The sequence below is a fragment of the Perca fluviatilis genome, chromosome 9 (assembly GCF_010015445.1).
Source record: "Perca fluviatilis chromosome 9, GENO_Pfluv_1.0, whole genome shotgun sequence".
Taxonomy (NCBI): domain Eukaryota; kingdom Metazoa; phylum Chordata; class Actinopteri; order Perciformes; family Percidae; genus Perca; species Perca fluviatilis.
This window is the reverse complement of record NC_053120.1, coordinates 27,120,294-27,148,167: the sequence shown is the minus strand read 5'-3', so window position 1 is coordinate 27,148,167 and position 27,874 is coordinate 27,120,294. Positions and strand designations below refer to the sequence as shown.

The 27,874-nt window shown below is 46.3% G+C and overlaps 1 protein-coding gene across 2 annotated transcripts; it reads right to left on the bottom strand.

The window, feature by feature from the left end:
* Positions 1-1,011: 1,011 nt before the first annotated feature.
* Positions 1,012-27,470, bottom strand: midn (midnolin). Of its 2 annotated transcripts, none has more exons than XM_039811509.1 (8): positions 27,127-27,470; positions 24,706-24,934; positions 22,935-23,022; positions 22,718-22,780; positions 13,251-13,811; positions 11,721-11,880; positions 11,122-11,442; positions 1,012-4,553 (listed from the first exon to the last, which is right to left on the bottom strand). In XM_039811509.1, exons 1-8 carry the CDS (start codon positions 27,200-27,202, stop codon positions 4,291-4,293), a joined length of 1,761 nt encoding a protein of 586 aa, XP_039667443.1. In that variant the 5' UTR covers positions 27,203-27,470; the 3' UTR covers positions 1,012-4,290. The 2 variants fall into 2 exon arrangements, with proteins under 2 accessions (XP_039667443.1, XP_039667444.1); XM_039811510.1 differs by having other exon boundaries at positions 24,706-25,381; positions 27,127-27,469.
* Positions 27,471-27,874: the final 404 nt, after the last annotated feature.

The window sequence follows — 27,874 nt, the reverse complement described above, 5'->3', positions numbered from 1 at the left end:
GCTACACATGAGGCACGGCTCTTTCTCCTCTCTCCAATCTGTCACTCAACGTCCATATTCTGTCTCGTCTTGAGCCGGGCTGTGCGCACACACACACACACACACACACACACACACACACACACACACACACACACACACACACACACACACACACACACACACACACACACACACACACACACACACATCCTTGGTCCATGGTTCGTTTTAGTAAAATTTTGCAGGTTGACTAAAAGTCTGAACTACTGTCGTTGGTTGAAAACTGCACCTGAACTTCAGTTTTCTGTGCAGATGTACTGTGTAGGAAAACATGTACAGAAATACAGTATGTACATGTACAATGTACAATGTGATTGGGCTCCACATTGACTGAGCTCTTTGACTTTCCTTTGTCCATTGAGCCCCCAGACCCTTTGGGCCTCTACCCTGAAGGCCCATAGTAATCCATTTACAGGCCATGTCCACCCCTCATCCAGCCGAGATGGTTCAGTCCAATCATCAATTACATTAGCTTTTTGATATAGAGTAAGGCAATATTTTATCAATGCAATTCCAAGCTTCTCTAGTTTCTCATGTGCCACTCATATAATATTACAGGAAATAGATTCTCACATGAAATATTAGAACGAATAGCAGCTTTCACTCAATGACTGACTATTGAATGGGCTAGTAATGAATACTCATGGACACAACCTGACGTACTCATTTTGTTTTTTATTTATTACCTAAAAAAAGAAAATGTTCTATCACAAGTCACACTGAAATGTATTGCTTAAGAAAAAAAAAATATATTCATATATTTTTTAATTTTTAAAAAAAAGATTTTTTCCTTTTTTTTCTTTTTTCAGAAACATGTTTTGTTTCCATTATATTCCACCAAAAAAAAAAAAAATTCGGACACGAGCATCAGCTGCTGCTATGTCCCGACAACCTTCTCCCCGCTTTAAAAAAAAAAAAAAAAAAAAAAATAAAGAAAGCACAAAGAAATACATAATTCACAGTTACCATTTTGGTTTCATAAATTAATACAGTCACACATGTGCTACACCGGTCTAGAGCTAGAACATTGTAAATTGTATTCTTGAATCCTGTTATTTTCAATAGTTGGCTACAAGAAAGAACAGGCAACGTAAATGATCAGAATTCCACCAACATATCCTCCTCTCTGTAATGCTTTTGTCATCTTTTTTGTTTTGTTTCATCTTTTTGAGTTTCACACAGAAGTGAGGCACACACAGAGTATAGTTCATACATATACAAAACAAAATTAAATAAAAAATTTGGGAAGGGCAGGGGATGAATTGTCCTTTAATAATGTTGTATCCGAGGAAGCAGGAAGTGCGTGTAGTCTGGAGTCCTCAGAGGACCTTTCTTATTCAGGCTGTTTCTTGCCATCTAAGTACTGCGATTTAAACTTCCTCAGTTAACATAAGTTAACACAGATTAGTAGCTTTTTGCAGCTTGTTGGTGGGAGGACTGTGTAAAAAAATTGAAAAAAAAAGGGACGTGAGGTGCGGACAACGGAGACCAACAAGCATGGCAACACAACGAAGAAATGGGACAAAGACAGTGTTTGAGGCACAACACTAACTTTTTGAATAGTATCGGATTCACTCAAACAAGCTTCACCCCTAAAATCTACGACTCTCATGGCTGCGAGTACTACAGTCCTGTGTATCAACCAACGAAAACAAGCTTAAATCTTACACTGACACAGCAAGGGCAACATTTTTAAGGCACAGAAGCCTTGACATAATAGAGACTCCACCAGCTAAAAGCACTAAACAACAGATGCCCAGTGTCCTCAGTGACAAAAAATGGCGCCTTGATGACAACAAGTCCGACAACGATGCACACAGAAAGTTTCAAAAATCCCAAAAAAGAAAAAACAGTCTGTCCCCAAGTGTCTCATTTTTTTTTTTTTTAGTGAAAGGTAAGGCCACTTAAAAAAAAAAAAAAAAAAAAAAAGATGAGGTTCACCAAAAAAAGGTAATCTCTCACTGCAATCTCTGGGAGTGCAATTGTGGTAGTAGGGTGGTCGATCGGTCAGACAGACAGACAGATAAAGAGACACACCAGACGCTTGACGGACAGTACTGTAATCCGCTGGTCTGTTAGTTCCCTGCCAGAGTTTGTCCACACGAGCCTGGGTTGGCGTTCAGGCTGGAAGGAGGGGAGGTGGCTAAAGGAGGGCTGTCTGGGTCCTTCAGAGTCACGGGGAGGGAGGGGAGGAGGGGTAAAACCAGCGCTCGGGGAGCAGAGAGAGAGAGAGAGAGAGAGAGAGAGAGAGTCTGTTGCTCTTTGCCCACCATCATCTTCATTGTCACACAACAGGAATGTTCAGTGCTGAGCAAGACGCGAGTCCACACTTAACTTCATCTGTTTTGGCTCTGCGTCGTAATACTTTAGCAGGACACCGTTGTTCTAACATTTGAAAGAAATTCAAAAATTACAAAAAACCTAACCAACAAAAGCAGCATTGTTTATTTTCTTCACAAATTCATGCATGTTGGTAACCTTCATTCCCACAGCACCAGTTTCTTATTTATTTTTTTCTTCCATCAATAGAAAAAAGATCAGTGTAATTCACACTTCTGCATGCAAAGAAAAAGTCACTATTTTTTATTTTTATTTTTTCCCCCCCCCCCATTTGAAGTGCCCATGTGTAGCAGCAAAACTGTGAAAGGCCTAACCTGATATGTCAACGGATGTACTGGTGGAGGCACTAGATAATGATGCTGGATACAGATCCCACTCCTCCCTCTTTTGCCAATAAAAAATAGCGTAATTATTATTATTATGAGGATTTCTATGTTTTATCCTGTTGGGATGTTTTATCCTGTTGGGATGTAAAGTAGTGACCCATGCATTCACTGCAGCTGATCTTCGTGATTTTTAAGAAACGATGGTGTTATTTGGGAGAAAACGACTCGGACGAAAACATGGGGTATTTCTAAATCAATTTACGCTTAAGTCAAAACATACACGCGCACCCTTATAAACGTTTGCCAATTGTCACATTTATGTACACAAACTAATACAAACCCTCCACAAGTCCATTCAGGTGTGAAAGACATGAGGTGGGCTGGATGAAATTTATCTTTCTGTATCATCTGTTGTGGCTTAGACGACTACAATTCACGAACGAGCTAATGAATGATTGGGAATGGATGCACGCATTTGTTGGTAGTTAACAACCTGAATGCAGCCGCAGTGGGGGGGGCTGCCGTTTTTTGAAAACAGCAGATAGGAAGAGAGATAAAAAATAGATTTGTTTTTTTCCCCCCCATATACATTTTAAAGATTTTCCTCTAAAGCACTTTCTGTTCATATTAATTCATTTTGTTTACTCGTTAATCGTTCCTATCGATACCCTAATGTCACTGAGGTTGATATCAATACTTCCATATTCATTTTCTATTCCATTTCAGGCCCCACCTCCTCCTTCTTGCACACTTTGACCAGCTGTTACAAATCAAGAAAATGTGCAAATCAACAACTACTTTGAACTGTTATATGAAAACCTGAATGCTTTGTGAACAATGCTACATATTTTTTGTTTAGAAAATAGAATAATATGTTTCAAAATGAAAGAAACAAAAAAAAAAGTGAAAAAAAAGAAAAGAATATATATATATAAGTTTAACTACCCCGCAACAGGTAAAAACTAGACTCTGGTTGGTGAGTTTTGAGATCGATAAGAATGCCCGTTGGAATAATCCATAGTTCGGCAGTTGTGCCATTCTTGTGAATAGGAAACACTGAGGCCTCCGGTGCTCCTGTCCTGTTAATAAGTCCAGTGTGGATCTCTTCATTGCTGTCCAGAGTGCCCTTTAAAAAGAATTTTAGAAAAAAAAACTAAATATCTGAAAACACCACCACCACCACCACCGCCACCACCACCAATTTAATTCTGCTATGCTCAAGTTCAGGTACGGCCTCTGTAACCGCACCGTTAAAAGTCTTGTACACTGTTAAGTCTAGCTGTTGCCTGTCCAAATCCAAGCATCAAAAGAAAGTCCTCTTGCTATTGTTGCCATTTTTCCACAAGGTCAACTGTGAAGGACCGGATGGGATTTAAAGTCTGCAGGGAGCTTTATGTTTTTAATGTGACAGATGCCAGCCACAAGGACAACTTTGATTTCCTCTTTGCACAAAAGACACCTTTGCACAGTTCTGGGTCACCTCCTGCCAATCCACTCCCTCAAATATATATCTCTAAGTAAATCCCGAGCGATGCTTTGCACATCTTTGACTCTATTCCCCAGCGTGCGGGATCTGGCGCTTTCAGGCCATGACGAACTCAGACTTCAAGTCTGCCTTAACGTCGGGCTTCCACACCGAGTCGTCAAAGTCCAGGTCCAGGGAGCCCTCGCTGGACATGCTGCTGTTGCTGTTGCTGCGCCCGGCCTTCCGGTTGGGCAGCCACTGATAGGGAGCGCGCTGGTCCCGTCTGGCCTTCCTGCGCAGACGCTTCTGCTGCATCAACAGCTGCAGGCGCTCCACCTTGCAGCGCGTTGCGCGGTTCTCGGTCTGACGAACACGGTCACCTGGACAGAGGAAAACAGGGGGGGGGGGGGAACACGGTCAGTCAGGTATTTCTCTTTGCACGCTGACTGCTTGGTTTACACTGAACAGCAGTAACGCTAACTAAAAAAAATAAAAGTAGGTTTGAGAATATATGTCAATATATGCCTTTGTGCTTTAGTGTGTGCGGTAAGCAGGATAATGGAACACAGCCTTGACATTCCCTTGGCTCTGAACACACACACACACACACACACACACACACACACACACACACACACACACACACACACACACACCATGTGCACCATGTGGAATTTGCTGCTTAACCTCCCCCACTGAGCCTCATTAGCCCCCTCAGTGCCATTTCATCCCTTTATCGCTGAGTGGGGAGACCTTCTTAGAACCGAATCTCCTTGAGAACCAATAGCAAGGCCAAAAACATACAAACGCAAGCCAGAGACGACACATGTGGATAGCTGCCTAGGATATCTGTGCACATAATTGCAGATGACATGCCTCAGTGGCTGGACGTGCTGCTAAGTGCATTTCTAGCTGTTGATGTGCCTATAGGGGAATTGGGTCTCAAGGGAGAGGCCTTGTATCGCACCGTGAATGCTTTCCTACCGTGGCCAAGTCAAGCCTAATTCCATTTATACATATATTCAGGGGCTTGGAAGGAAGGGAAGGCAACCACAATCTATTAGCCAGCTCCATTAGTATCTGTCTGGGAATTAAATAATTAAATAATGGGGCTAGAATGTCAATAAACCGAAGCACAGCGGCCATCTCTGCCTCTGCTGCACACCAGAACACACACACACACACACACACACGCGAGTACATCATGTATTCAAACAAAAACACATACACACAGGTGTATACTTGTGCATGTATATACACACATAAACACACACACACACACACACACACACACACACACACACACAACACGCTCCCCAGTGCACACATGCACACACTCAGCAGCAGCAACAGCCGCAGTAGCTTTTAACGTGGATCGATGGCAAATTAAAAAGACCTATTGATTAAACCTTAGCTCTAGTGCAGCCATCCATCTCAGGCCCAGGACAACGCTATTGGCTTTCAATAGAAAATGCAAGCAAATGGAAATTGTAAGCGGAGAGAGAGAGAGAGAGAGAGAGAGAGAGAGAGAGAGAGAGAGAGAGAGAGATTGGGTTTTTCTTTCTGCTATTTTTTTTCCTTTACTAAGGCTGTAGCTTCCACTCTCAGCTCATTGACCCAACACCCCGCTTCTTTCTCTTTCCCCCCACGACACACACACACACACACACACACACCCCTCCCCCAGCTCTTGCCCAGTGTCTCCCCAGAGACAGCTAGGTGGGGCAGTGTGAAGAAGGGGAAGCAGCAGGCGAGAGGAGAGAGGAGAGAGGGGGGCAGGCGGGTGTGCAATGTGGGTTAAGGAATTCCTCCCTCAGGGGCGAGGGGGATAGAAAAAAGGACGGAGGAAAGGGGTGGAGGGTAAAGGATCAGCCGTAGGTGGCAGTTTTCCCGAATTGACTGCGCGCTCCTCTGCTCCCCCCACGTCGGAATGAATTCCGGACTCCGTGTGGGCTTAATTTACTTCTTTTCCTCATTTGCTTATCAGATCGAGCAGTGCAGAGCCTTTACTCCAGTAATAAATATTCCCCATTGTCTGGCAGTGCATACTAAAGAACTGAACCGCCATCAAGCAGCCTGGATGATGCTTTTTGAGAGCGGAAAGGGTGTGAATAGTAACAGAGTTAACAGAAAAGAATACTTCTTCAGATTACATGCAGCCACATAGACAGACTGGGGTTTTTCCACTTCCTGCCAATGTGTTCTATCCTGATACAAACGTATGTGTGCATCCAGATGTCATGTGCGCGCTGTGGGCGAAGGCAGCGTGTCATCTTTAGAGAACAGGGGGGTATACCAAAAAGGTGGGTTCTCCTACATTAGAGCCATTGTTCTGCTGCCTCAGCTCCACGCAACATCCACATACGCTGCTGCAAGGCTTTGTTCCCCCTCCGGTCCTCCCTCTTCCCCTTATTCCCCTGCTCTCACTAGCTACGAGCAAAAAAAAAAAAAAAACGCCCCTCGGCTGTGCCGAAATATGGCCGTACACAATGAAACGGCACAAACCCACACATGCCTACATAAGAAATCTGTTTGTCTGGTACAGTTTGCCTTTAGAGTGTCTCACGTTAATAGTCCACTCAATTTGGATCCTGCTTTCCAAAGAGGTTCATTTAGGACAACACACACACACACACACCCACACACACACACACACACACACACACACACACATACACACACACACACACACACACACACACACACACACACACACACACACACACACACACACACACACACACACACACACACACAGAGAGTTTAGGGCAGCTTGGTGGTACTGTAGGTCTTGGCCTTTGGCTTGGCAAGATCTCAGAGAATTTGAAGCTACACAAAACTTGGTGTGTGTGTGTGTGGCCATTCATCAGCATCACTACCGAAGCCCTGGGCGGCTGGGCCGGACACAGCTGGCTGCAAGGATCTCCAGACTATGTTTATGACAGTAGGGCTATTATTAGGGCTGGCTAAGAAGGACAGACTACACAGACTACACACACACACACACACACACACACACACAAACACACACACACAAAGCCTAGATGCAGAGACTTGGTTCAACGTAAGCACAGTAATGTTGCATGACCCAGAGAGAGTTGGGTAAGAGACATAGATTCCCTAGAAAGAGAGGGACCCTGTCCATCTACCACCCTGTGTGACACAGAAAAGACGACAGATCTTCTCCTGAAAACGCACAGTGGAAGATATCAAACAGAAGACCGGTCAAGGGCACAGAGAGGAAGGAAACGCCAGTCTACTCCCCCCCCCCCTCTGTTTTTACCACTCCCCTTCCTGCCAATTACACCAAAACTCAACCCGAGCAGCACATTTTTCCATCCCCAAGCACCCCTCTCTGAAAACTTTGACACAGGCCCTGTAAATACACCGAGCGCTGCAGAGAAAAACAGACCGAGAGAGGAAGAAGGGGTGATCTATGAATAATCGATGCGTCAGTCAGTTTTCTTTGCCTTTGAGCCCAGCCCAGCAACACAGCAAGGACTGAGATGTAGGGAGCAAACGGGAGGGTGGGAGGAGGAGGAGGAGTGGATGGGTGGAGGAGGGTGGGAGACAGAGGACGGAGGTTGAGAAAGAGGGAGGAGGGCTGCAGTGTACGGGAGGCACAGGGAGATTAAAGGAGCTTCTCCTTTTATTGATTGTATAAAGATTGGCCTTCATTTGCAGTTGTCTTAGTGCTGTTTTTTGTTTGTTTGCCTTGATAAGTCCTGTGATCTTGCAGAGAGAACATTGTGTTTACTCAGCATCCAGGGAACCAGGGAAAAGAGGGAGGGGTGACCAGAGAGGAAGAGAAAGTGAGAGAGGAAGAAGACAATAGAAAATCACATTGCAGCAAAGTCAGCCTTGGTTCTCTCTCTCTCTCTCGCTCTCTCGCTCTCACGGGTTAATGGTATGGGCACAATTCACATCATGATAATTATTATAGTATTACCTTGATATAGTTATGTGACAATAGCTACAGTAGTATTCAAAATCATGTGATAAAATCTCTATTTTGTGGCCTTGAGTCCAGTGGCAAGAGTAGTAAGTAGTGCCTGTTTTATATGCGCAGCAGGAGTTGGGGTAAAGGCAAAAATAGATGGAACACCATCAAAATAGACCAAACAATCCATATCTCTCTTATCATCAATAGCTCAACGTCAACAGGTAAACAGCTCCATGAGAAACCCCTCTTGAGCACATTCGGCCGTAAGAAACAGACCTATCTAGGGGGGAAAAATTAGCAATCAAGTTCAACACCAAACATCTTTTGAACCAACTAAACAGACACAAACTGAACCAACCAATCAATTCGGAGCTAATGTGAGCATTCTGACAGCCAGTGAAAGGGCATTGACAGCCCTGCAGATACACGAGCTCTTCAATGACTTTTAGACTTAATTTGCATTTTCTCTCTTCTCTCACTCTCACTTCTCTTCTCTCTCTCTCTCTCTCTCTCTCTCTCTCTCTCCCTCCTTGTCGACAATGAAAGGGCACCGGATGTGCTTGGCTGGCTTTGCTATATAGCTCTGTGCTGCGCTGCGATGCCGGGGCGTTCGTTGAGTTACCGGTGCACGTGTCACACCAAACCCCCGTGTGTGTGTGACGAGAGAGGAGTAAAGCCTACCAGTGGATAACATGGCCTCGGCCGAGCATTTCAGGGCTTATATACGGGACTCAATGAGGATAAGGCCGTAGGATCTTTCTCTGTGTCTCTCTCATTCTTCCGTCTCCCTCCCTCCTCCTTCGGCTTGCCCGGTCCCAGCCAGCACGAAGCTAACATGACCTGACAAATCGTAAGGGGGACAGGAGGGGGTGGAGGGATGTATTGTATGGAAGGGACACAAGAGAGGCAGGGTTTGCTGGAGAAGCTTTCAGAGCTAACTTTGCCCCTGCTTTGCCCCTCTCTGTGTGCCTGTGTTGAACTAAGGCAGCTGCAGTGGGAGTGGGACTAAAAGGCAGCCCCTATAATCCCATAGCCCTCCCCATCTCTGCCCCACAATGGCTCAGCCTGGTGCCCTGTATGCAGCCCCTGTCCCTGGCCCCTGCACAATGGGTTTGGCTGGGCAGGGGGGCTGAAGGGCTGGAGGGGGGGTGCCGGGGAGGTCCACCCTACTCAGTAAAGGAATTTAGCTAACAATCAGCCTGCCAGGCCATGCTAAAGCCCTCCTGTTCAAATCCAACAAGAGTCCTGGGCTGACAAATCCCCACACTCAGCAACACTATACAGCAAAGCCATAAAACCAAGCAAGTCGCCAAAGACTTTAACCAGGCATTTGTGGTCGAGTGAGCATGCATGTGAGTATGTTCAAGCTTTTTATTTACGCTTGTCTTCTCCCCCCTAGCACATGAACTTGCAGCGGAAAGGTTAAAGGCTCTCAGGAGACAGCCTAGCTATGTGACATTTTCACGACGCTGTTTCCACTAGAGTTTGACTGCACACACACACACATACAGGCATATGGGAAGCGCAGGTTATTCCCGTTGCTGAACGAAGGCTGGTTTCTGTGAAGCAGAGTTAAGCCGCAGCGTTAAGTCCAGTAAGTCTTCCATCAGGTGTCGGCTGATAAGAGCGCTTAGTCATCGGCTTCCGTAGGACACCATGTGGAACGGGATACAAAGTGGGCGCGCAGCCTCTGTCCACACAAACACACCGGCACATTCATTGTCTCAGTGAGCTAAACTGTGCTTGGTTGGGCGGGTTACCCGTTCACATCATTTTCTGGAAGTTGACACTGTGAGCAGGAAGTTGGACGGAGGCACTAAAGTTGGAGAAGGACATTACACAGGCTATTCACCCATTCTTCTTTTTCTTTTTTTTACTTTGCCCTTGGTTAATCAGTGGGCAGTCGGTAGACTGATGGACAGGATACAAACACCCGTATGATGAATGGAGGCTTAGTGTTGTGGTTTTAACAACTCCCCCTCTTCCGCGTCCTCCTCCTCCTGCCCTCTACTTCACAAAGCAAATTCTTTTCAGAGCTGCATTTTGGAATAAATCTCTCTATTAAAAGGCCAGATGAACACGGACAGTGTTTTGATGCACAACACAGACATGGAAAGAGTTGGAGGAAGGACATGGAGAGATGGATTTTACAGACAAGGCTGTTTTTGGACAGCAAATGGGGGAAACAGTGGCGTGGGCTGTGGAGTGTAGACGAAGAGAGATGACATGAGTGGGAGAAGAGGGGAAAAGCAGGGGTACGTAGGTGGGGGCAGTGAAGGAAAGGTCTTCCCTGAGTTAGGATAATAAGCCTGTGTTATTCCAACTGTTCACTGAACACTTGTATGGGTGACGCCAAGGAATACTGGACATCCCCGGGCAATCTGTATTCAGTTGCTGAAACTAAAACAATCCCTTCGGTTTGCAACTAAAAGGTGATAAAACAAGGGACAAAGCCAGCGCAGGACAATAGAAATCCATGCTTTGGCTTTTTCAAACAAAAGAAAACATTAAACATAAAACACTGTACTCCAGGACCCTCCCTACCAGACTCTTCAACAAAATTGACCAGCAGCTCACCAAAGGCCAGCTCGATTTCCTCAACAGGAGATAAGGAGGCAGCAGAGGACAATGCTGTTTCTCTCAGCGCAGCCAGTCTAACCTTACAACATTGACTGAATGTTATCGGTTGTGGACATCTGTCTGACACTCAACATCCTGTGTCTCTTTGCAAGAAAAGGAGGTTTGAAAACACTCAAACCCAGACCCTAAAAAAAAAATCACCCAAAGTCTAATCTAATCTAAACATAGCCAAGCCTAGGCTTGAAGGGGTAAACTTATCTCCTTGGAGCACGAAAACAAAGCCAACTGCCTGACAAGTAAAGCCTGACTGAACAGGTTTGGAGAAGCTTGTATTGCATTACTAAGGAGACCCAGTGTTTAGTGTAGGCCCTGCGTTTCTGAAATGCTTGCATGAGCAGAGGCAGTGCGGTGTGGGAGTCACTCACCAGGGGGTTTGCACATGCGGATCTGACTCTGGCACTGCACCAGCGGATGAAGAGTCGGCGCAGGGCTGCTAGGGCTGCTGGCGGGCACAGAGGTAGCTTTGGCAGAGAGGCCAATGCCAGCAACCTGGGGCGAAGGAGGCGGCGAGGGGGACGGGGAGGTGGGTGAACCACACTGGGTCTGGTAGCGGAGCTGGGTGAGGGAGGGGGGCATGCCCTGGTAGTGGCGTGTGGCGCTCAAGAGGTCGTTGAGGATCTGCAGGATGGTACCGATATCTCGTCTGGGACGCCCAGTGCTGTCCTGGCAGTTAGGGTGCAAAGTGCCTGAGAGAGGGAGCGAGAAAGACGGAGAAAGTGTTACAAGAGAGGTCTACTGAGTTTTAATATAAAAAAGAAGAAAATACAAAACGTTTAAGGTTTAAGGTCACATGCCCACAACAGACCCTGAGGCCAGACAGTGGAGAATGTGTTGAATGTTCTGGGTATTTTTTGTGAAGCATGCAAGTTCTTATAAAAAGAGGCTTTCAGCTGGATCTCACGGTGTGCAGGGTTATTGCTTAGAGCAGCAATACATGTTAACGGCAGCTCAGTGTCCCCCTCACCTGAAAAGGTCCCTGAGAAGACTCCGGGAGCGTGGTTGACGAAGCTCTCGATGATGGCGCCAGGTTTGCGGGAGCGTGTTGAGGGACCGCTGCCACTGTTGGGGCTGTTGGGGCTGTTGGGGCTGTTGGGGCTGTTGGGGCTGTTGGGGCTGCAGTTAGCCTGGAGGAAAAATATTAAAATAGCATTTAGTGAGGCTTCAGGTAATGGAAAAGTGGTGTGACAAGAACACAACTGTACACGATCGCATCACATCCCATACTGTGTTAACGTGCATCAAATGACATGCATTCAGCAACAGCTGTGAACGTGACGTATACCCCTTATATATACACAGTATAGCTCTGTCCTGAGGTAGCTCTGTGACCTTTACTTCAGAGTGATGTAAATACTTTTTGCACTATGTAAGTAACCTATGCAGTGAAGGCAAAGGGTTATTAGAAACCCCAAAAAAGCAGGAAACCTGAGCTTCTGCGATGCCATAGCCCCAGAGCAGCCGGGATATCTTGTGACCTCAAACCTGAGAACTTAGCAACCCTGTTACTTCACCATAGTTTAACTTGGATAACTCTAATGACTTCTGAAAGTGAAATTGAAACCCAGGCAAAGGTCTCTTGTGTTTGTGTGCGACTCTGTGTGTGTTACGCATGTGAAAGCCTAATGAGGAATAGCCATTTCCGTTTTCTCACTGCTAAACTGGTCTTTTTAGTTTTTTCTTGCTGTGAACCATCTCTCTCACATCTGGTTGTTATTGGCTTTCCATAGGCTGGAGCGCGGGGAGGTAGAGAAAGTACAAATGCCAAGTTTGGTTGGCGCAGACAAGTGTGTGCAGCTGTTCTTAGAGTTATCCAAATACAAATGATCGGGTGTAAAGGTTAATGATGAATGGCTGACAACACCGAGGTTAATGATCAGTCCTCACTTGAAAAACCAACTTCAATATTCATTAAATCTGCCTCTCTTCAAATCTTGTTTACCCCCCCCCCCCCTTTACCCCCCATACGTCTCATTGAGCAGGATGAGGTTATATGGATGCTGTGCCCGTTTTAGCTTACGCGTGTGTTGGCCTGTTTGTATGTATTTGGGAAGCAGACTGCACTCAAGTGATGACTAAGTGCACTGTGGTTTGGACACACACACACTCGCACGCACACACGCGCAAACCTTCTCCAGACCTGAGTAAACCACTGGTTCTCCCTCATGCTTCTGGGATATCCCACTAATCTAATCAATTTAATGGAGTATGATTTAGCTGTGTGCAATGCACTCGGGTCAAACGGTCAAACAGTCATAACTGACGGTCATCCCCTCCCCTCTATTGTTCATTCATGAGAGGGCTAAGTGCCTATGATGACATCAGTTATGTAAAAGTTAAGCTATTTTACCACTTTACTTGTTGTCACACCCTCTATTACCATCAGATAACATTCCAGACATGTTGCATGCATGTCTCCTCACTAAGCGGAGGTTAATGACAAAGATGAAAAAAAGCATAGGCAAAATGCATTGCCAACAATATGTTTGAGACTTACTTCAGGGCAGAGGACCGGGGCTACAGGGCTGGCCTGGCCGATGTCGTGGCTGGGTTGGCTTGAGGAAGGCTGGTGGTAGTGGTGGTTGTGATGGTGGTGATGGGCTGGAGAGCGGAAAGGCCCTCCAGGGATGTGGGACGGGCGAGGGGAGTGGGGTGGAGGAGTAGGGGGGCTACAGTGAGCGGAGGAGGGCGACTGGTGGTACATGGGAGGGAGCGGCTGGTGGTGCGTGGTTGGCAGGGGGAAGGAAGGGGAGCCTGGGGGAGAGGGGGAGGAAGGGACCAGGTGAGGCTGGGACAAGTGGGGGCTGGGGTGACTGTGTGGATGATGGGGGTGGTGGTGGGAGTGCGGGTGAGGGTGAGGGTGAGGGTGGGGGACACGGGGCTGCCCCGTGGGCTGTCCCAATGGGGTCTCTGCGTTGCCCCGGGTGATGAGGTGCCTGTGCTGGAGCTGGGGACCGCCGGACTGCTGCGCCGCCAACTGCAGCTGGACGAACATCATGTGATCACCGACACGCAGCGCCAGGGTGAGGGGGGAGCGGCCGGACAGGAAGTCACTGACCTGCAGGTAGACAAAAGAGAATTTGAGTAATTAAGTTTGTATACTTTTACAGAAAGGCCACCAACACAGCTTCGCCAAATTACAAAATAAGCAATACAGACATGATTTACTGGTGCAGACAGAGGTATTTGCAAACTTAAGTCTGCATTCAGATTATGTACTGAAGGCCAAAGCCTTTCAAAAAGAGAAAAAAGCTCCCACACGCATATTGACTTCCTCCTTTGTAAATGAACAGTCTGCACCATGGTTGGCAGTTAAAAAAGAATCCACACAACAGTGCTTTGAGACAGACACACCACATTAGCACATCACGCAATCAATCACTATTCTGTAACACTGGCCTATTTACATCTGCTGGGGGAGCAGTGGATGAGGAGACCTATTGGAAAACACACACAAACAGAGCCCACTCTTGCTCGCCACCCACTGCCCCAAAGTCCGTTCTTAGTCAGCAGGGTCATTCAGCTCAGAGACAGAGGCCACCCTTCTGTCTGGCCCCGGGCCTGAAAAAATCAGCCCCACGTCCAGGAAATACACCCCGCCTGCCTCTCAAACACAGAATGGCCGATTGTCCACGGCGGATCTGGAAGGGCTGCCCATTTTTGGAGCTCTGGCAACGACTAACAGGAGCCAAGTGTGGAGGCCTTCACTGTCCCACTCGTGGCCCGGATGGACACACACACACACACACACACACACACACACACACACACACACACACACACACAGGATAGCGAAGTTGTCACGACGGCTGGAGGATTCACACTGAACAACAAAAGTTCTCTTGTCCCCCTCTTGCATGCCTGCGGCTCTGTTGCGGTGTATTGCCACTCACTGCTGAAGTCTCAGCATGTGTGTAGGTGCGCGCACGTGTGTTTATTTTCTAGTGAGAGTCATTTGGGGGTCAGAAAGCTTCTTTGGTTCTCAGACTCAGCAGTAATGACATCTCAGGTTGTACCCAAATAGAAGCAAACAGAAACAACTAGCACTGGCAAATACAAAGTGACGCCTCTGTCCAAAAAAAGGTTTCAACGACCCCTACTGCCTGTGTGTTTTGAGTCCCCAGAGTGGCACGGAGGGGGGGGGGTGGAGGGACAGAAGCAGCTCCGAAAAGCTACAAAAGGGAAGGAGAGACCACAAAGAGGACTGGAGATGGAGAGAAAGAATAATGACAAAGCAGAGAAAACAAGAAAAAAGAGACATATGTACAAAGACAGCAAAAGAGAGCAGAGAGCAGAGGCCTCCCCCCCCACCCCCCCACCCCAAGACCCTACGGCCTTTGGAGTGTGCTTGTGAGTTGGCCTGTATTTAACCCTGTGAATCACCAGGCTCTGCCCTCCATCACTTCTCTCCCTTTCCTTTTCTTCAGCTTTTTTTATTCATTTCTTTCTCTATCGACCGCTGCCTCTCTGTTGCCAGGGTGACCTTTGCACATTGGTATTGACATGGCGTGGAAAAAGAGGACGGAGGCAGAGGAGAGGCAGGTGAAAGGATAAGGGGGTTGGGATGATCTGATGGCTGCATTTCAACATGTCAATAATCAACCGCTAAAGCAGCAGAAATCAGCAGAAATGATGCTGCAGGATAAACAGAAACTCAGCCTTTTCAGAGAGTAAACTCAGCCAATAATGGCTTGTTGATAGTATAGTCCACACCCATGGTTACCCTGTCTTGGTAAGACAATAAACTCAGCAGGGCGGGGTGTGAAGTGAGGAGGAGAACAGGGCAGGGTGCTACCTGAGATGGCGGAAACTCCGTGTACAAAAGGTCACCTGCTAGAGTGGTTGTTTGTGTGTGTGTGTGTGTGTGTGTGTGTGTGTGTGTGTGTGTGTGTGTGTGTGTGTCTGTTTGAGACCTTGGGGGGAGGCGGAACCCCAAAAGTGGGTGGGGGGAGAAAGAAAGACAAAAGGAGGGGGAGGAGGACTGTGCTGACTGTGTCTGTGACTGACAGCTGTCAAAAGAATGAGTCGACAGTTTGCCAACCCACAACACACACACACAAACGAACATGCATAGTCAAAAGGCCCCGAGGGAGACCATCAACCCAGTGTTTAGTTAAAGGTGGGGGAGGAAGATGGGGGGAACAACACCCCCTGGGAAGCGAGTACTGTTCAGTAGAGACAGGTTAGTACCTGGCAGCAGAATCTGCCTCAAGGGACTGCTTGTGATCGGATTTCACTTCCCTGCTCACATTTGATTTTATCGGTGAAGAAACTGCAACTGCTGCTAAACAGAAGTATTTGTGCTCAGTCACACTGAGCTAGAAACGAAGACTGTGTTGGCTATCAGGCTACTTCTACACTTTGACAGAGTTATTTGAAGAGGCAAAACCCACCGGCAACTGTGGAACAATTGTCTTGCTAAATAATGTCAAGAAAACATTTGTGTTCACACCGTCGTACATATGTCAAAACTGAAGGAGAACGCATTTCTTTTCCCCCTGTGCAGAAATCATCCACGATGCCATTCAATGTCAAGTCTGAACAGGGCCTTTGCTTCACCACTCGGTTTCCGTGCGTGTGTGTGCGTGAGAGAAAAAGGCTGAAAGTGAGTGACAGCAGGAGAAACAGAGAGGAGGCTTGATTACCCTTAAAATGACTAGTGTGGATTATTCAAAACCACTGAGATGAAATCCATGTACTCCTACTGAGCCCCCGACACCACATGGCAGGCTACAAATTAGCCTGCGAGAGAAGCAAGCTTTCTTACGGCCGTCTGTGGTGGTTTGTTATGAGAGACAGGGAGAGTGGAGTGGAGGGGGCCCCACTTTTGTTGTGTTAAGGCAGGCAGAGAGAAACCAGCCATTCATTGTTCCCTTTCCGATGCAGCAGCAGTGGTATGCAAAGAGAAGAGGAGCTCATGCCTGAAGAACAAGGTGTGCGTGTGTGTTTGCTGAAAACAACACGCATAGGGTGATCATACTCAACAGAAATGTGATGGGTGGTGCCGTGACAGAGTCTACTCACTGACACACAGGTGTTGATAATAGAGCTGTTCAACTTAATTGCTCCTCTTTAACGAATGAGCCCAGAGCCAGCCCGCTATCAACCATTTTGTTTTAGTAGCCGGGGTGGTCCAGGAGGTGGCATTTTATTTTAGCAGGAGACATTGGTTGCTATGCAGTGATGGGGGAGAATATGATAAGGGGCAGGCAGGGGGAGGAGGGGTGGCGAAAAGATGGAGGAAAAGGGTGGTGGTGGTGGGGTGGGGGTTGGCATGACACGAGGAAGGGAGAAAGGATGGTGAGAGGGGGGGGAGATGGGGATGCGGGCGATGGGGGTAGGGTGTCAGAGTTGTGGTGGGTGATGAAATATTCAGTGAGAGTGTGCCTCTGGCTCCTTCCCTCTTTCTTTCTTTCGACATCTCTGGCTGACAGTTTTATTTATTGGGGTCCCTGTGGTTCAAGGAACTCATTTGCAGTCGTTCTTCCTTTTGCACACCAAGCGAACGAAGGGAGGGAGATAAGGAGTGAGGGAGGAAGAGAGAGGCTGAGAGGCTGAGGGAGGGTGAGAGGGAGAGGGAGGGAAAGATAGAGAGTGCTGGCAGCACTGAGCTGACATTCATGAACAACTGAGCAGCTTTGTGCCAAAGAAAAGAGGATAGAGGATTGGAGGGCGGGACAGGAGGGTGGAGAGTAGGGAAGCCTTGAGAGGATGAAGCCTTTCTGGTTCCAACGCAGCAGCTCACCTGTCAAAACCGCCAAGGTGAAGCGTACGGGTCCAAAAATTAGCTCGCTACCCCGCCCATCAACCAAGATGTTTTGATCGCACCAAGACACTATTGGTAGTCTCTGTGCAGACGCATATCGGCTTAAGATGCAATAACAGCCTCTCAAAAGAGAGAAGAAAAAAAATCAATCACTTGCATCATGCCCCAAAATCCTAAAAGCAGCCGAGGGGCTCTTCAAAAGGCCTTATTAGAAAGATAGCCGTCTGTAATACTGCCTGATACAACACAGAGGGTACTGGAAGGAGCAAGAGAGGACCAGCTGGCCATCACTAAATTTGATCAGCTGATTGCAAAAAAAAAAGAAAAAAAAAAGAGAGAGAGATCAGAATGGCAAAGATCAGGATGATCAGGTTCCAAGCTCCTCACACTCAACCTGTGCCAACAACTGATCAGCCACACTGAGCCGATTCACATATCACATACAAGCCTCTCAACACACAGCCCTCGTGCATTAGCTCCAATTCAAGGCAAGCGACTGCAAAGAAATCCTCATTTTGACCAGTTTGCCTTCGATGCTGTCTTTCTTTCAGGACACTTCCCTTTTCTTCAGTATGTTTTTGTATGACCTCCCCGTTTCCCCAGCATCATATGCCTAATTGACTTGGTGGTGGCTATCAGACGCGACATTCCTGGCCTTCATCCTCCCCCACAGTAGCCCCACTAGTCACGATGCCTGCTACTTGAATCACAAAAGCTCACTGTCGCCGGGGAATGGAAAGAAACGATGGTCACGACTCAAATATGGAGATATTGAGACTCCCCTGGCCACTGAACGAGGGAACGCACAAAGACAAGGACATCAAAAATGGATGTTGCCATACACATATGCGAGCAGATGCATATGCACAATAGGACAATGAAATCCCCTGCAAAATCCATCAATCCCGTGATTGCCCCACACAACACACCTTGATTCCCTCCACCCCCCTCCCACTGAGCGTTTAAGCACCACAAAGGGGATTACACAGGTGCAAAAATACTGCGTGATCAGCTTATTAATGCAATTTTCAAGGCCAGGATTTACATGAGCAGGGACAGAATAGGCCTTCAGATCAGCATTGTCTTGTATTCTATACACCATTTGATTTACACATCCAGCAACAAATTATTTTCTGTAGCTTTCATTTAGGTAACAACAAAAAACAAATTACACTTCTGAAGAGCAAAGACTCCCTCTGTTATACTGCACGCATATAAAAAGCCCGTATTTCAATGGCAGCGGGAAGGACAGCGAAAGCTGCATGCTATAAAAAGGGGAGGGTCCACTCGAGTCATTTTTCAATCCCTTGCACTCCTAAATTCTCAATACAATTACTCTCCAATGATTTCCAGTAGTGTTAATCCTGCTGATAAACTAGCATCTAGATAAGACGGTCTACAGGGTGCAGGACTGGGAAAAGAAACATATTGACCATCTGCATTGAGCTGTTTTACACACACAAACAGGCGTGTGCGGGCACAAAGACATGCACAGGTAGGTACACAGTTGAACACACACACACACACACACACACACTTCGTCAAAGTCTGTCGTTAGCCAAATGTCGTCTTGATTTCCTTCCTTGCATTAGATCCGTGTCTGTATTTTTTCATCCGTTAGTTACCCAATCATATAAGCTCATCCATTACTTCCGATCTACAGAACTTGCACATATACATCGACTTGAAATGTTACAGAATAACTCGTGCTAAGCTCTCCCATTCTTTTCTCCTCCACCGTGGCCTCAGGGAGGCAGAGTGGAGGAAATGAGGTGAGGGTGACCCAAGGGGTGACTCCCCACAGATTGTTAGAGCCTACTAGTTTGCATCCGCCCGCTTCTAGACACAATGACAAAACTGTGCCATATCGTTGCCTGTCGTTGCTCGAGGAAGAGGAGGAGGGGAGTGGAGGAGGACAGGAGGTGCTTGTCGGCGGGAGCAAGAAAAGTAGAGCAGATATGGAACAGCGTATTCCGTGGGGACATATGGAATGGCAACACACAGCCTCCTCCCAAAGCAATCTGTGTTAGTGTTCAAGGCAAAATTTGTCAATCTGCAGCCTGCTGAGCCTCGTTCCAGCTGGAGATTGATTTTGAAAACCAGTATGCAGCACTGTAGCTGCACTCCGTTGGCTATAGTTGGGTATAGCTGACGTCTATGGATGTATGGAGGATGAAAGGGGGATCGAGGGGGAGAGCCAAAGTTAAAGAGTGACCCTCAATCATTGTTGTGTGTTTGAGTGTTTGTCAGCTGGGCAGGTTTGGTGCTCATGCTTTAAGACAGGAACAAAGAGGTGGCTGCATGGGGGAAGGGCAAATGGGGGGATGGTAAGGGTGATGCCTGCCTGCCTGGTTGGCTTTTATTCTAACATCAATGAGCAAATAGTCCCTGTGTGCTGAGAGGGACACATAACCCTTCCCTTTATGTCAAATACCAAGATCAATAGATGGAGAGCTGATGCCACTGTCTACATATCCCCAGAAATCGTGAATATTGCTTTCATTTCCCTTTCACTGCTTGTCCTGCAAGTATACATTCATTTTTACTACTAGGATCAGACATTTTCGCATTCTCTGATCTCAATCCTCAATCCTCTTAAATATATCCTTTCAATTCTGGTGTGTGTGTGTCTGTGTGTGTGTGTGTGTGTGTGTGTGTGTGTGTGTGTGCACACCAGCACATGACTGCATAAGTAAGCTGAACACACAACCTCTATTTAACAGACAGAATGAGAAGAGAGTAGTGCAGGCAACTGTATTTTGATGGGCTGTCAGGAGGCAGTGGCTTAATACAGCTTAGATGTCATGCAAAAAGTATAGTGAGATGCCAGAGGAGGAATTAAGGCAGCCCAGGATTGTCCTTGCCAAAGAAGTCAGCCATCACGGTCAAAACCAAGGCAGCTAGCCGGACTTGCAAACCCCAGCACATTTAAATTATAGGGCCCTGGGAGAGCTGTTAAGCAGAAACAAGAGAGGGTGAAGGAGGAAAAGGGGGGAGACGGAGTGAAGGAGGAAAAAAAAAAAAAATCCCACTTTGATAATTGCCGGGGCTCCATTTCCATAAAACATTTTCTATCTCACTCGCTCCACAAAAGTCTGAAACAGCCCTGGAAGCTGTCATGTTCTGCTTGGTTGGTTAGCTGGCCGCTAGCTGTGAACTCCCCCAGAATCCGGATAAAGGAGAAGACATAAGGTGATCCGCTGAGCCCCATCTTCCATGAATACACACACTTCTTGGTAAAACACCCGATCTGGAAATGAGACCTCACATGACCAAAATGCAGATGGGTGGAGGGGTGAGGGGTTATAAGGAGGTCCAGCGGTTACTGCAGCTAACAACCACCCCACATCTCCTCGGGGCTATTTTTGGATGTATGAGCATATCAGCTATCATGTCAGACACTTTTAAGAGCTAAGTGCATTGATTGATTTTTGATAGCCCCATAGTTAGGGGTGGGGGTGGGGGAGGGAGAGGAAATGAGGGAAAGCTTCTGTGTTCCTGTTTTCTAATCTTACTCAGATCCTTAATCTATATCATTCCATTCCGCTTCATGAATTATAAAGAGGAATCAATTTCTCTGGATAAAAACACACTAAAGCACCCCGCGACCTGCCTTACGGTGCCCTTTATTCTCTCTATCCCCCACTGCAGGATTAAAATTAATATCACATAAATAAGAATGCAACAGTAATGTACCGTAAGCAAACAATTCTTAAGAAAAAAAAAGCGAGCATGTGACTCATAATGAAACAAAGAGTAATTGGGACACAGGAAGAAAGGCAAATTGAGAAATCTGCTCTTCTGGGTCGGCTGTTGAATTATCATCTCTGCCTCTGGTGAAAATGACGGTCGCTCATGGCTGCCCAGCAAAGGCGTAACGCATGATGGGCATGGCTTGCTTCCAGCCCACTAACACTCTGACACACACACACACATACACATCCAGTAACAGACGCGCACACGTTCACTTACACACACCTACACACATGCAGTCGTCTGCTGTCGGTGCTACGAGACGCATGCTGAGTTCACACACACACACACACACACACACACACACACACACACACACACACACACACACACACACACACACACACACACACACACACACACACAAACGAGGCCAGGATTCCCACCAGAAAATTATCAGCAGGGAACGAAGCCACACTGAACCACACTCCGACTGCTCCGATCTGCCCACATCCTCTGATAACATTTTTGGACTTAACGTACATTATTATTCTTTGGACAAATGCATCATTCATTTCACCATCTTGTACTGTTTTGACATCAGTCAGCAGCGCATCACCGATGCGCTTACGTACATCTCAGTGTTACCCAACGCTACAAAAGGAAGTAGGTCTGAGTCAGTCAGTCAGCTGCAGAGTGCTTCATACGTCACACTGTTGCCTGTGTGCATTCAGCCTTATCGCCTCTCTGCGGCCGGCGCTGAGAACTTTTTGTCTTTTTTTTCTCGCTTTACTCTCACTATTGATCATTCAGGTGAGTCATGACTCAAATGCATACTGTATTTCAGCAGGCCTACAGAGCCGTTTCACTGTAAATAAGGGGAGTAGGCCCCACTCGCTCTATGTGTGCACGCTATGCTTCCAGGAACCCTGTGCTAATACTCAGTGAAAAAGCTGTCATCTAATGAGCCAGCACTATGTGTATGCGTGAGTGAGAGTACACTTCACCTCCATGCAGCTACAGCACACTTCCTGGAAACTTGCCTGTGTGTGCATGTGTGCGAGTGTGTGTGTGTGTTAAGAGCATGAAATACAGGAGGAGTAGAGACATTTCACAGATAAAGCTATAAACAGAAAGGTGGAAGGGAGTGTTATGTGCTGGTCCTCTCAACAGCTCACAAATAAGCTTTTCTTGTGTGGTGTTCGCCCTGGCTTCCTGCAGCGGCGTGCACGCACATACACACGCATATGCTATCACAGATGTTACTAGGATACAAGGGGTGTTGCTTCTTATTATATCCTAGTAGCTCACACTGGTTGTCTAGCTTGGCTTGGCTGAGATTAGACAAGCAAAGAGGCTTGTGCAGCCTGCTCATCTCATCTCTTTCTCTCCGTCTCCGTCATATCTTGGTGTTGCTCTGCACTTAACCAAAGCTACAACCTCCAAATATCCAATATTTGTCACATTATTGCAGTGTCAACAAAAAAACAACAACAGTCTCTTACCTGAGTTTCAGTTAGACTCTCCAAGGCTTGCATTACTGACTGTTCGGGTCTTGATGCTTGAGACTGCAAAGAGAGGAAGAGTGTTAAAAATAATAATAATAATGGGCTAAAAAGGAGCTTTAATGATGTAAAGTACATGAAAGAAATGCCCATGTGCTGCATTTGTTATTGATATTGGGACTGCAAACTAAATAAATAACAGCCAAGTGAGCCTTACCATTAATCCTGCTTCAACTGTTGGTACAAGTGTTAACTTGCTCCCATCAGAGATGCCTAGATCCTGGAGTTTGCCTGAACTTAGTCGCCTGCAGGGTTACAGAGAACAAGATAATTAGACTGTGCTGACAATATCTTCTCTCTTCAGACACACAAACAGCCTTCAGCCAAAGGGGGGGGCAGACAGAATCCAAAACTAGTTTGAAAAAGAGCCGTGGGTGAAACGCTCCATGAAAGAGAAGTATTGATTGGGCTGTCATATTTCAATTTCGAGTATAGTGGAGCTTGACAACCGCTCGCAGTGGATTTCTGGCACTACTGCCACTTGACTAAGTGGAGGTAAGTATTTCCTTTTGCCATTTTGAGTTGCACAAATGAGGAGCTGAAACTCTGAAACCAAAACCGCAATCCTTTTAATAGTTACGAGAAAAGATAAACAGCGTGACACGCGGCTATTAATGACATTGCAAATCTAGAAGAAGACATCCCACCTAAAGATCTATTGTTTTGTATTATTCTTAAATCTATTGTTGAACTGTACTAAGATGGCTACCTCTGTGATTCTGAAGAAAGTTGATACATAATACATTTCCAGGGCTTTACTATTTAATGTTTGGTGCAGAGAAGGAGCGTCTGCTCCACGATGAGGAAATGCTCTTTTCTTGCAGGTCACGACGCACTACAACCACTCTAACTCTGTGCCTCCTTTAGTTCAGTGAAGGATGTTTAGGACAGCCTGCTGTACAGGCATGACCCAAATCTCACCTCATGCAGCTGAACAAAGGCCCTCGGAACTGACTTGCTTTAGGTCTACAGTTGGAGGAGCAGGAGGGGATTAAAAAGGGGGTTTCAGGTTTTAAAGGATGATGTGATTTATTGGGTGATTACAATGGGTGGGAGGGGACGGGGCCTAAAAAACAATGCTGACTGTTTGCATGTACTAAAGCCTCCCTTCTCTTCTTTTTTTTTTTTTTGCATAACACAACCTGCACTATGTTTAGCTCATTTAACCTGATTCCTTTTCGGAACCTAGGAGCTAGTTTTAAATAATAAAAGGTTTTAACTCCCTAGCAGTGCTGCCCCTGATGTGCTATTCTCTGAGTGCTGGCCAGCCCATACCTCTCACCAAGAAAATCCACTGAAACCATTAAGGATTTATTGTGCTTCCAAAAGCTACTGGTTATTACCATGTAATGCTCACATTTACATCCACACACACAGTTATACCCCCCAGCACCTTCCGTTATACAGATGGCCTGTGCAGCAGTCTGTGTGACTTCCATTAATGTTTAACATGTCTAATTCCCCCAGCATTAGTAATTCAGTCAGGCTTTAGTATTTATAACGAAGGAGACATGAATCAATGCAAGTCTGCAGATCGCCTCGTCAATACTGTTCCAGTGACCGGTGCGTCCCCTATGCGTAAATCCAATACCGTGCGTCCTTACGGCCACTGGTTTCCTTGAATGTATTGATGACCGAAGCAGCCAAGCGAAGCTCCCAAAAGCTCGACCACGCATAAATCCCAAGTATAGATTAAAACGTATTACAGCAGGCCCGGAGGGTGAACGCACCTAAACTCGGTTTTAATTCACTTTTTTTTTTTTTTAACTGCGGATTAGCCTAGACATTACGGCTCATGATGCCAGCGTTTAGTACAGATACGACCAAAAGGGTAAATGACTGTTTATACAATTATTTACCACACGTAGAAAAGGCTACAACACTTCTGCTAAACAAATTCCAATAATGGTTCCATCAGGTTTACTCACGTTTCTTTGTGCAGCAGAGCGAGTCTCTCTCTTGGTACTTTGAGTCTCTGCGACAGCCTCCTCTTCAGTCCGTCCACGGTCTCCTCCTGGGGCAGGGAGAGCTCGAAGCGTGTGCCGGTGGTGGAGTGGATGTACAGATTCATGGAGGGCTCAGTCGGGACGGCCTCGCAGGACGAAGCCCCGCGACTGGTGCAGCTCCGGGCGCTGGGGTGCTGGTCCATCCGATAACCTGTGGTCAGAGAAGTGGGGAGACAAGACGAGCAGAGCCGGGGATGAAGCGGGCGAGGAGGATGGTGAAGCAGGTCCGCCGCTTCGGCTACCGCTGCTTGTTCTGCTTGCAGATTAAAGGCAGCATTCAAAGAGCTTTATCTCCCTCTCTCTCTCTTTCTTTCTTTCTTTCTTTTACTCGCTCTCAGAGAGTCAGAATAAAACCCGCCAGTCCGTCTTCTCTCCAGTCGATATCATGAGAATATTCCCAGAGGAAAGTCCACTACATATGGCTCGCTTTTCTCTTTGTTTGATCTTTTTCTTTGTTGCCCTTTCCGACGTGCAGCAAAAGTCTTCCTATATGCTACATAGATGGGTAAATGCCAGGCAGAAACGCAAGTAGGCTGTGTTGTCAGCGAAACATGCCATGGACGCTCATTTACGCAGGCGGTTACCTTTAAAACAAAAACTGGAGGGGGTTAATAAAAAAAAAGAAAAAAAAAAGAATACAAATTCCACTCTTTGTTTTGTAAGCTTTAGATGAGAAAGCACACGCGGTCCGTAAGCTGCAAAGCCTCGTACGGTTAGCAGTGAGAGGCTCTGCGCGGCGCACTCAAACCCACGGCACCTCCAGTGAAATATCGACAATGAACACTGCCACAAAGTATCGCACTTCCACCATGGATAAAACAAAATACGCCCACAGCCAGCCCAGCCAATCACAGGAGAGCTCATTCTGACATCAGCCAATAGCAAGAAGAAATCCACACCCACGTGGAGGGCAGGCGAGTTTAGGCCATTCATTATAAATTCCAACATATAAAAAAATAAAATATGTGCCCATATCACAGTAGCATACAGCAGCTGTGCCTAAACTGAGGTCTGTGGAGCTTTAGAGGCCACTGGAGAGTTTGAGTTTGTTTATGCATTTTTTTATTTATTTTTGTTGCTATCACTAACTTAATGAGGCCTACTTATTTTTACGTAGTGTATCGATAAAAACTAACTACCCAGCTAGGCTATTTCTTCCATTTTAGCCAAGATTGGAATATCTCCACTCAAACGTTTTAATTTGTGCCAGGTCACAGCTTTTAAAATGCTATTCATTTGAGGGTCCTTTGCGTAGGGAACTATGCATTCATCCTTTAACATCTACACAACAGCAACAAAACAACAAAAAAGTAGGCTAATCAACAGTAGTGTAGGTGTGTGGAAAGACTTGATATATAGACCAGTGGTTACACCTTACACTGGTAGATCTAAGTTATCAGATGGGCTGTAACATGAATAGTGCTGACGCTATACTCTTTCCCCTTGACCTCAGCAACATGCAGAAACTAATAAAGTGATCGCTACTATGCAAATTAAACATGGACAGGGTATTCTCTTCAGGAAGAAGGATGCCGGTTATCTCGCAGTACACATGCCAGTAACAGATAAAGCCAGCGTGTAAAAGCAAATAGGCTACAGAACATGACTTGATATTTTCCTACGCAGTAGCCATAGTGGCGCTGCACAAGTCAACGTTTTCCAATTAATGCCTGGTCAGATAGCAAAACTAAGCAGAGCAACTCACGCACAATAGAGTGAGTTCACCTCTACAGATTATTCCAACACAAGTAGGGGCTTTAACATAATAAAGAAGATACTCGGTCGCCTCCCAGTGGCCAAGGAAGGAACTTTGACAATTAAAACTTCCAAGGGATTCATAAGTTTACTTGTGTCTCTAACAATGGTTGATAGTTCGGACTTTACAGCAGGCATTTACTTGTCAGAAATATGAATTCGCTTGATTTAGCTTCAGGCTCAATCATGCAATATGCTTATTATACTCTTAGCATGGTTGTCACTAGGCTACTACAGCATTTAATTCGTTGTTATTATGCTTCTAAACAGACAATAAAGCAACGACTTACTGTCAGACACTTAATTATAATTTAGAGTAACGGTGACATGCTCCTGTCGTCGATACCGGCCTTATTAACTTAATCATGTCCACAGTATTTAAACGGAAGGTGGCTCATCCAATCACTCGACAGCATGCTTTTATCGATCCGTGATTGACTGCTCGATCGTCTCCAATCAATCTCTTAACCCACCAACACAATTGCAGCCTACGCCACAAAAAAAAACTTGTCTAAAGACGGCAACATCACAGATAGCATGCCCCAAATGTTCAAATGACAGACCTGGACTTGATATTAAACTACTTACCAATTATTGTGGCGAAAACTTTCAAGCTTCGCTCAAAAGTGTGTTGTGTTCCAGTCTGTTCCCCCAGCTTTGGCATGTAAAATAAACCCAAACAGTGATAAATCTCCAAACAACTGAAATATCCACAAGGTTTTTCTCAGCGAATTCTTCGGCAGGCTCGTGTGTGTCCAGCGCGCGACGTTATGTTATAGGCTACGCACCAGACCGCGATCCTCCTGACCAATAAGGAGGAGCTGCAGCTGTGTCCTAAAAGATGCCTCGGCGTGTTGCTAGTACACCGGCGTCTTTCTTGGTAATGAGAGCACAGCCGGGAAGGTGAGAACCTCTTAACAGACTCTTCTCGGATATGGGTGGAGAGTAGTTCTTGTTATGTCAGCATGTGATTTAAGGTGGCCTCGCTTCGCTGTAACCGCCTCTAATGTCCGACGTGTTCCGTCGGTGGGAAAGAATGTGCCTACGCAAAAGCCGCAACAGATAAAAATATCCAACAGTGTCAGTGCCGCGGATCTCTCCCAGAACAGCAGCTATAAGGCTTTTAATGGTGCAAGATTACTTAAAAAGTAACACAACACCACCAGTCTGTCGTCTACTACCTTAATAATCAGTTCATGAATTAAATGCTTAAGCGACACGAGGGGTGTTGCCGGTCTATGACGACATAGAGAGAAATGTCACCGGGCAACAGAGCAGGTAAACAAGGCTCCATGGATACGACGGCACGTACGCCGATAAACAAAAAACGTTTCTG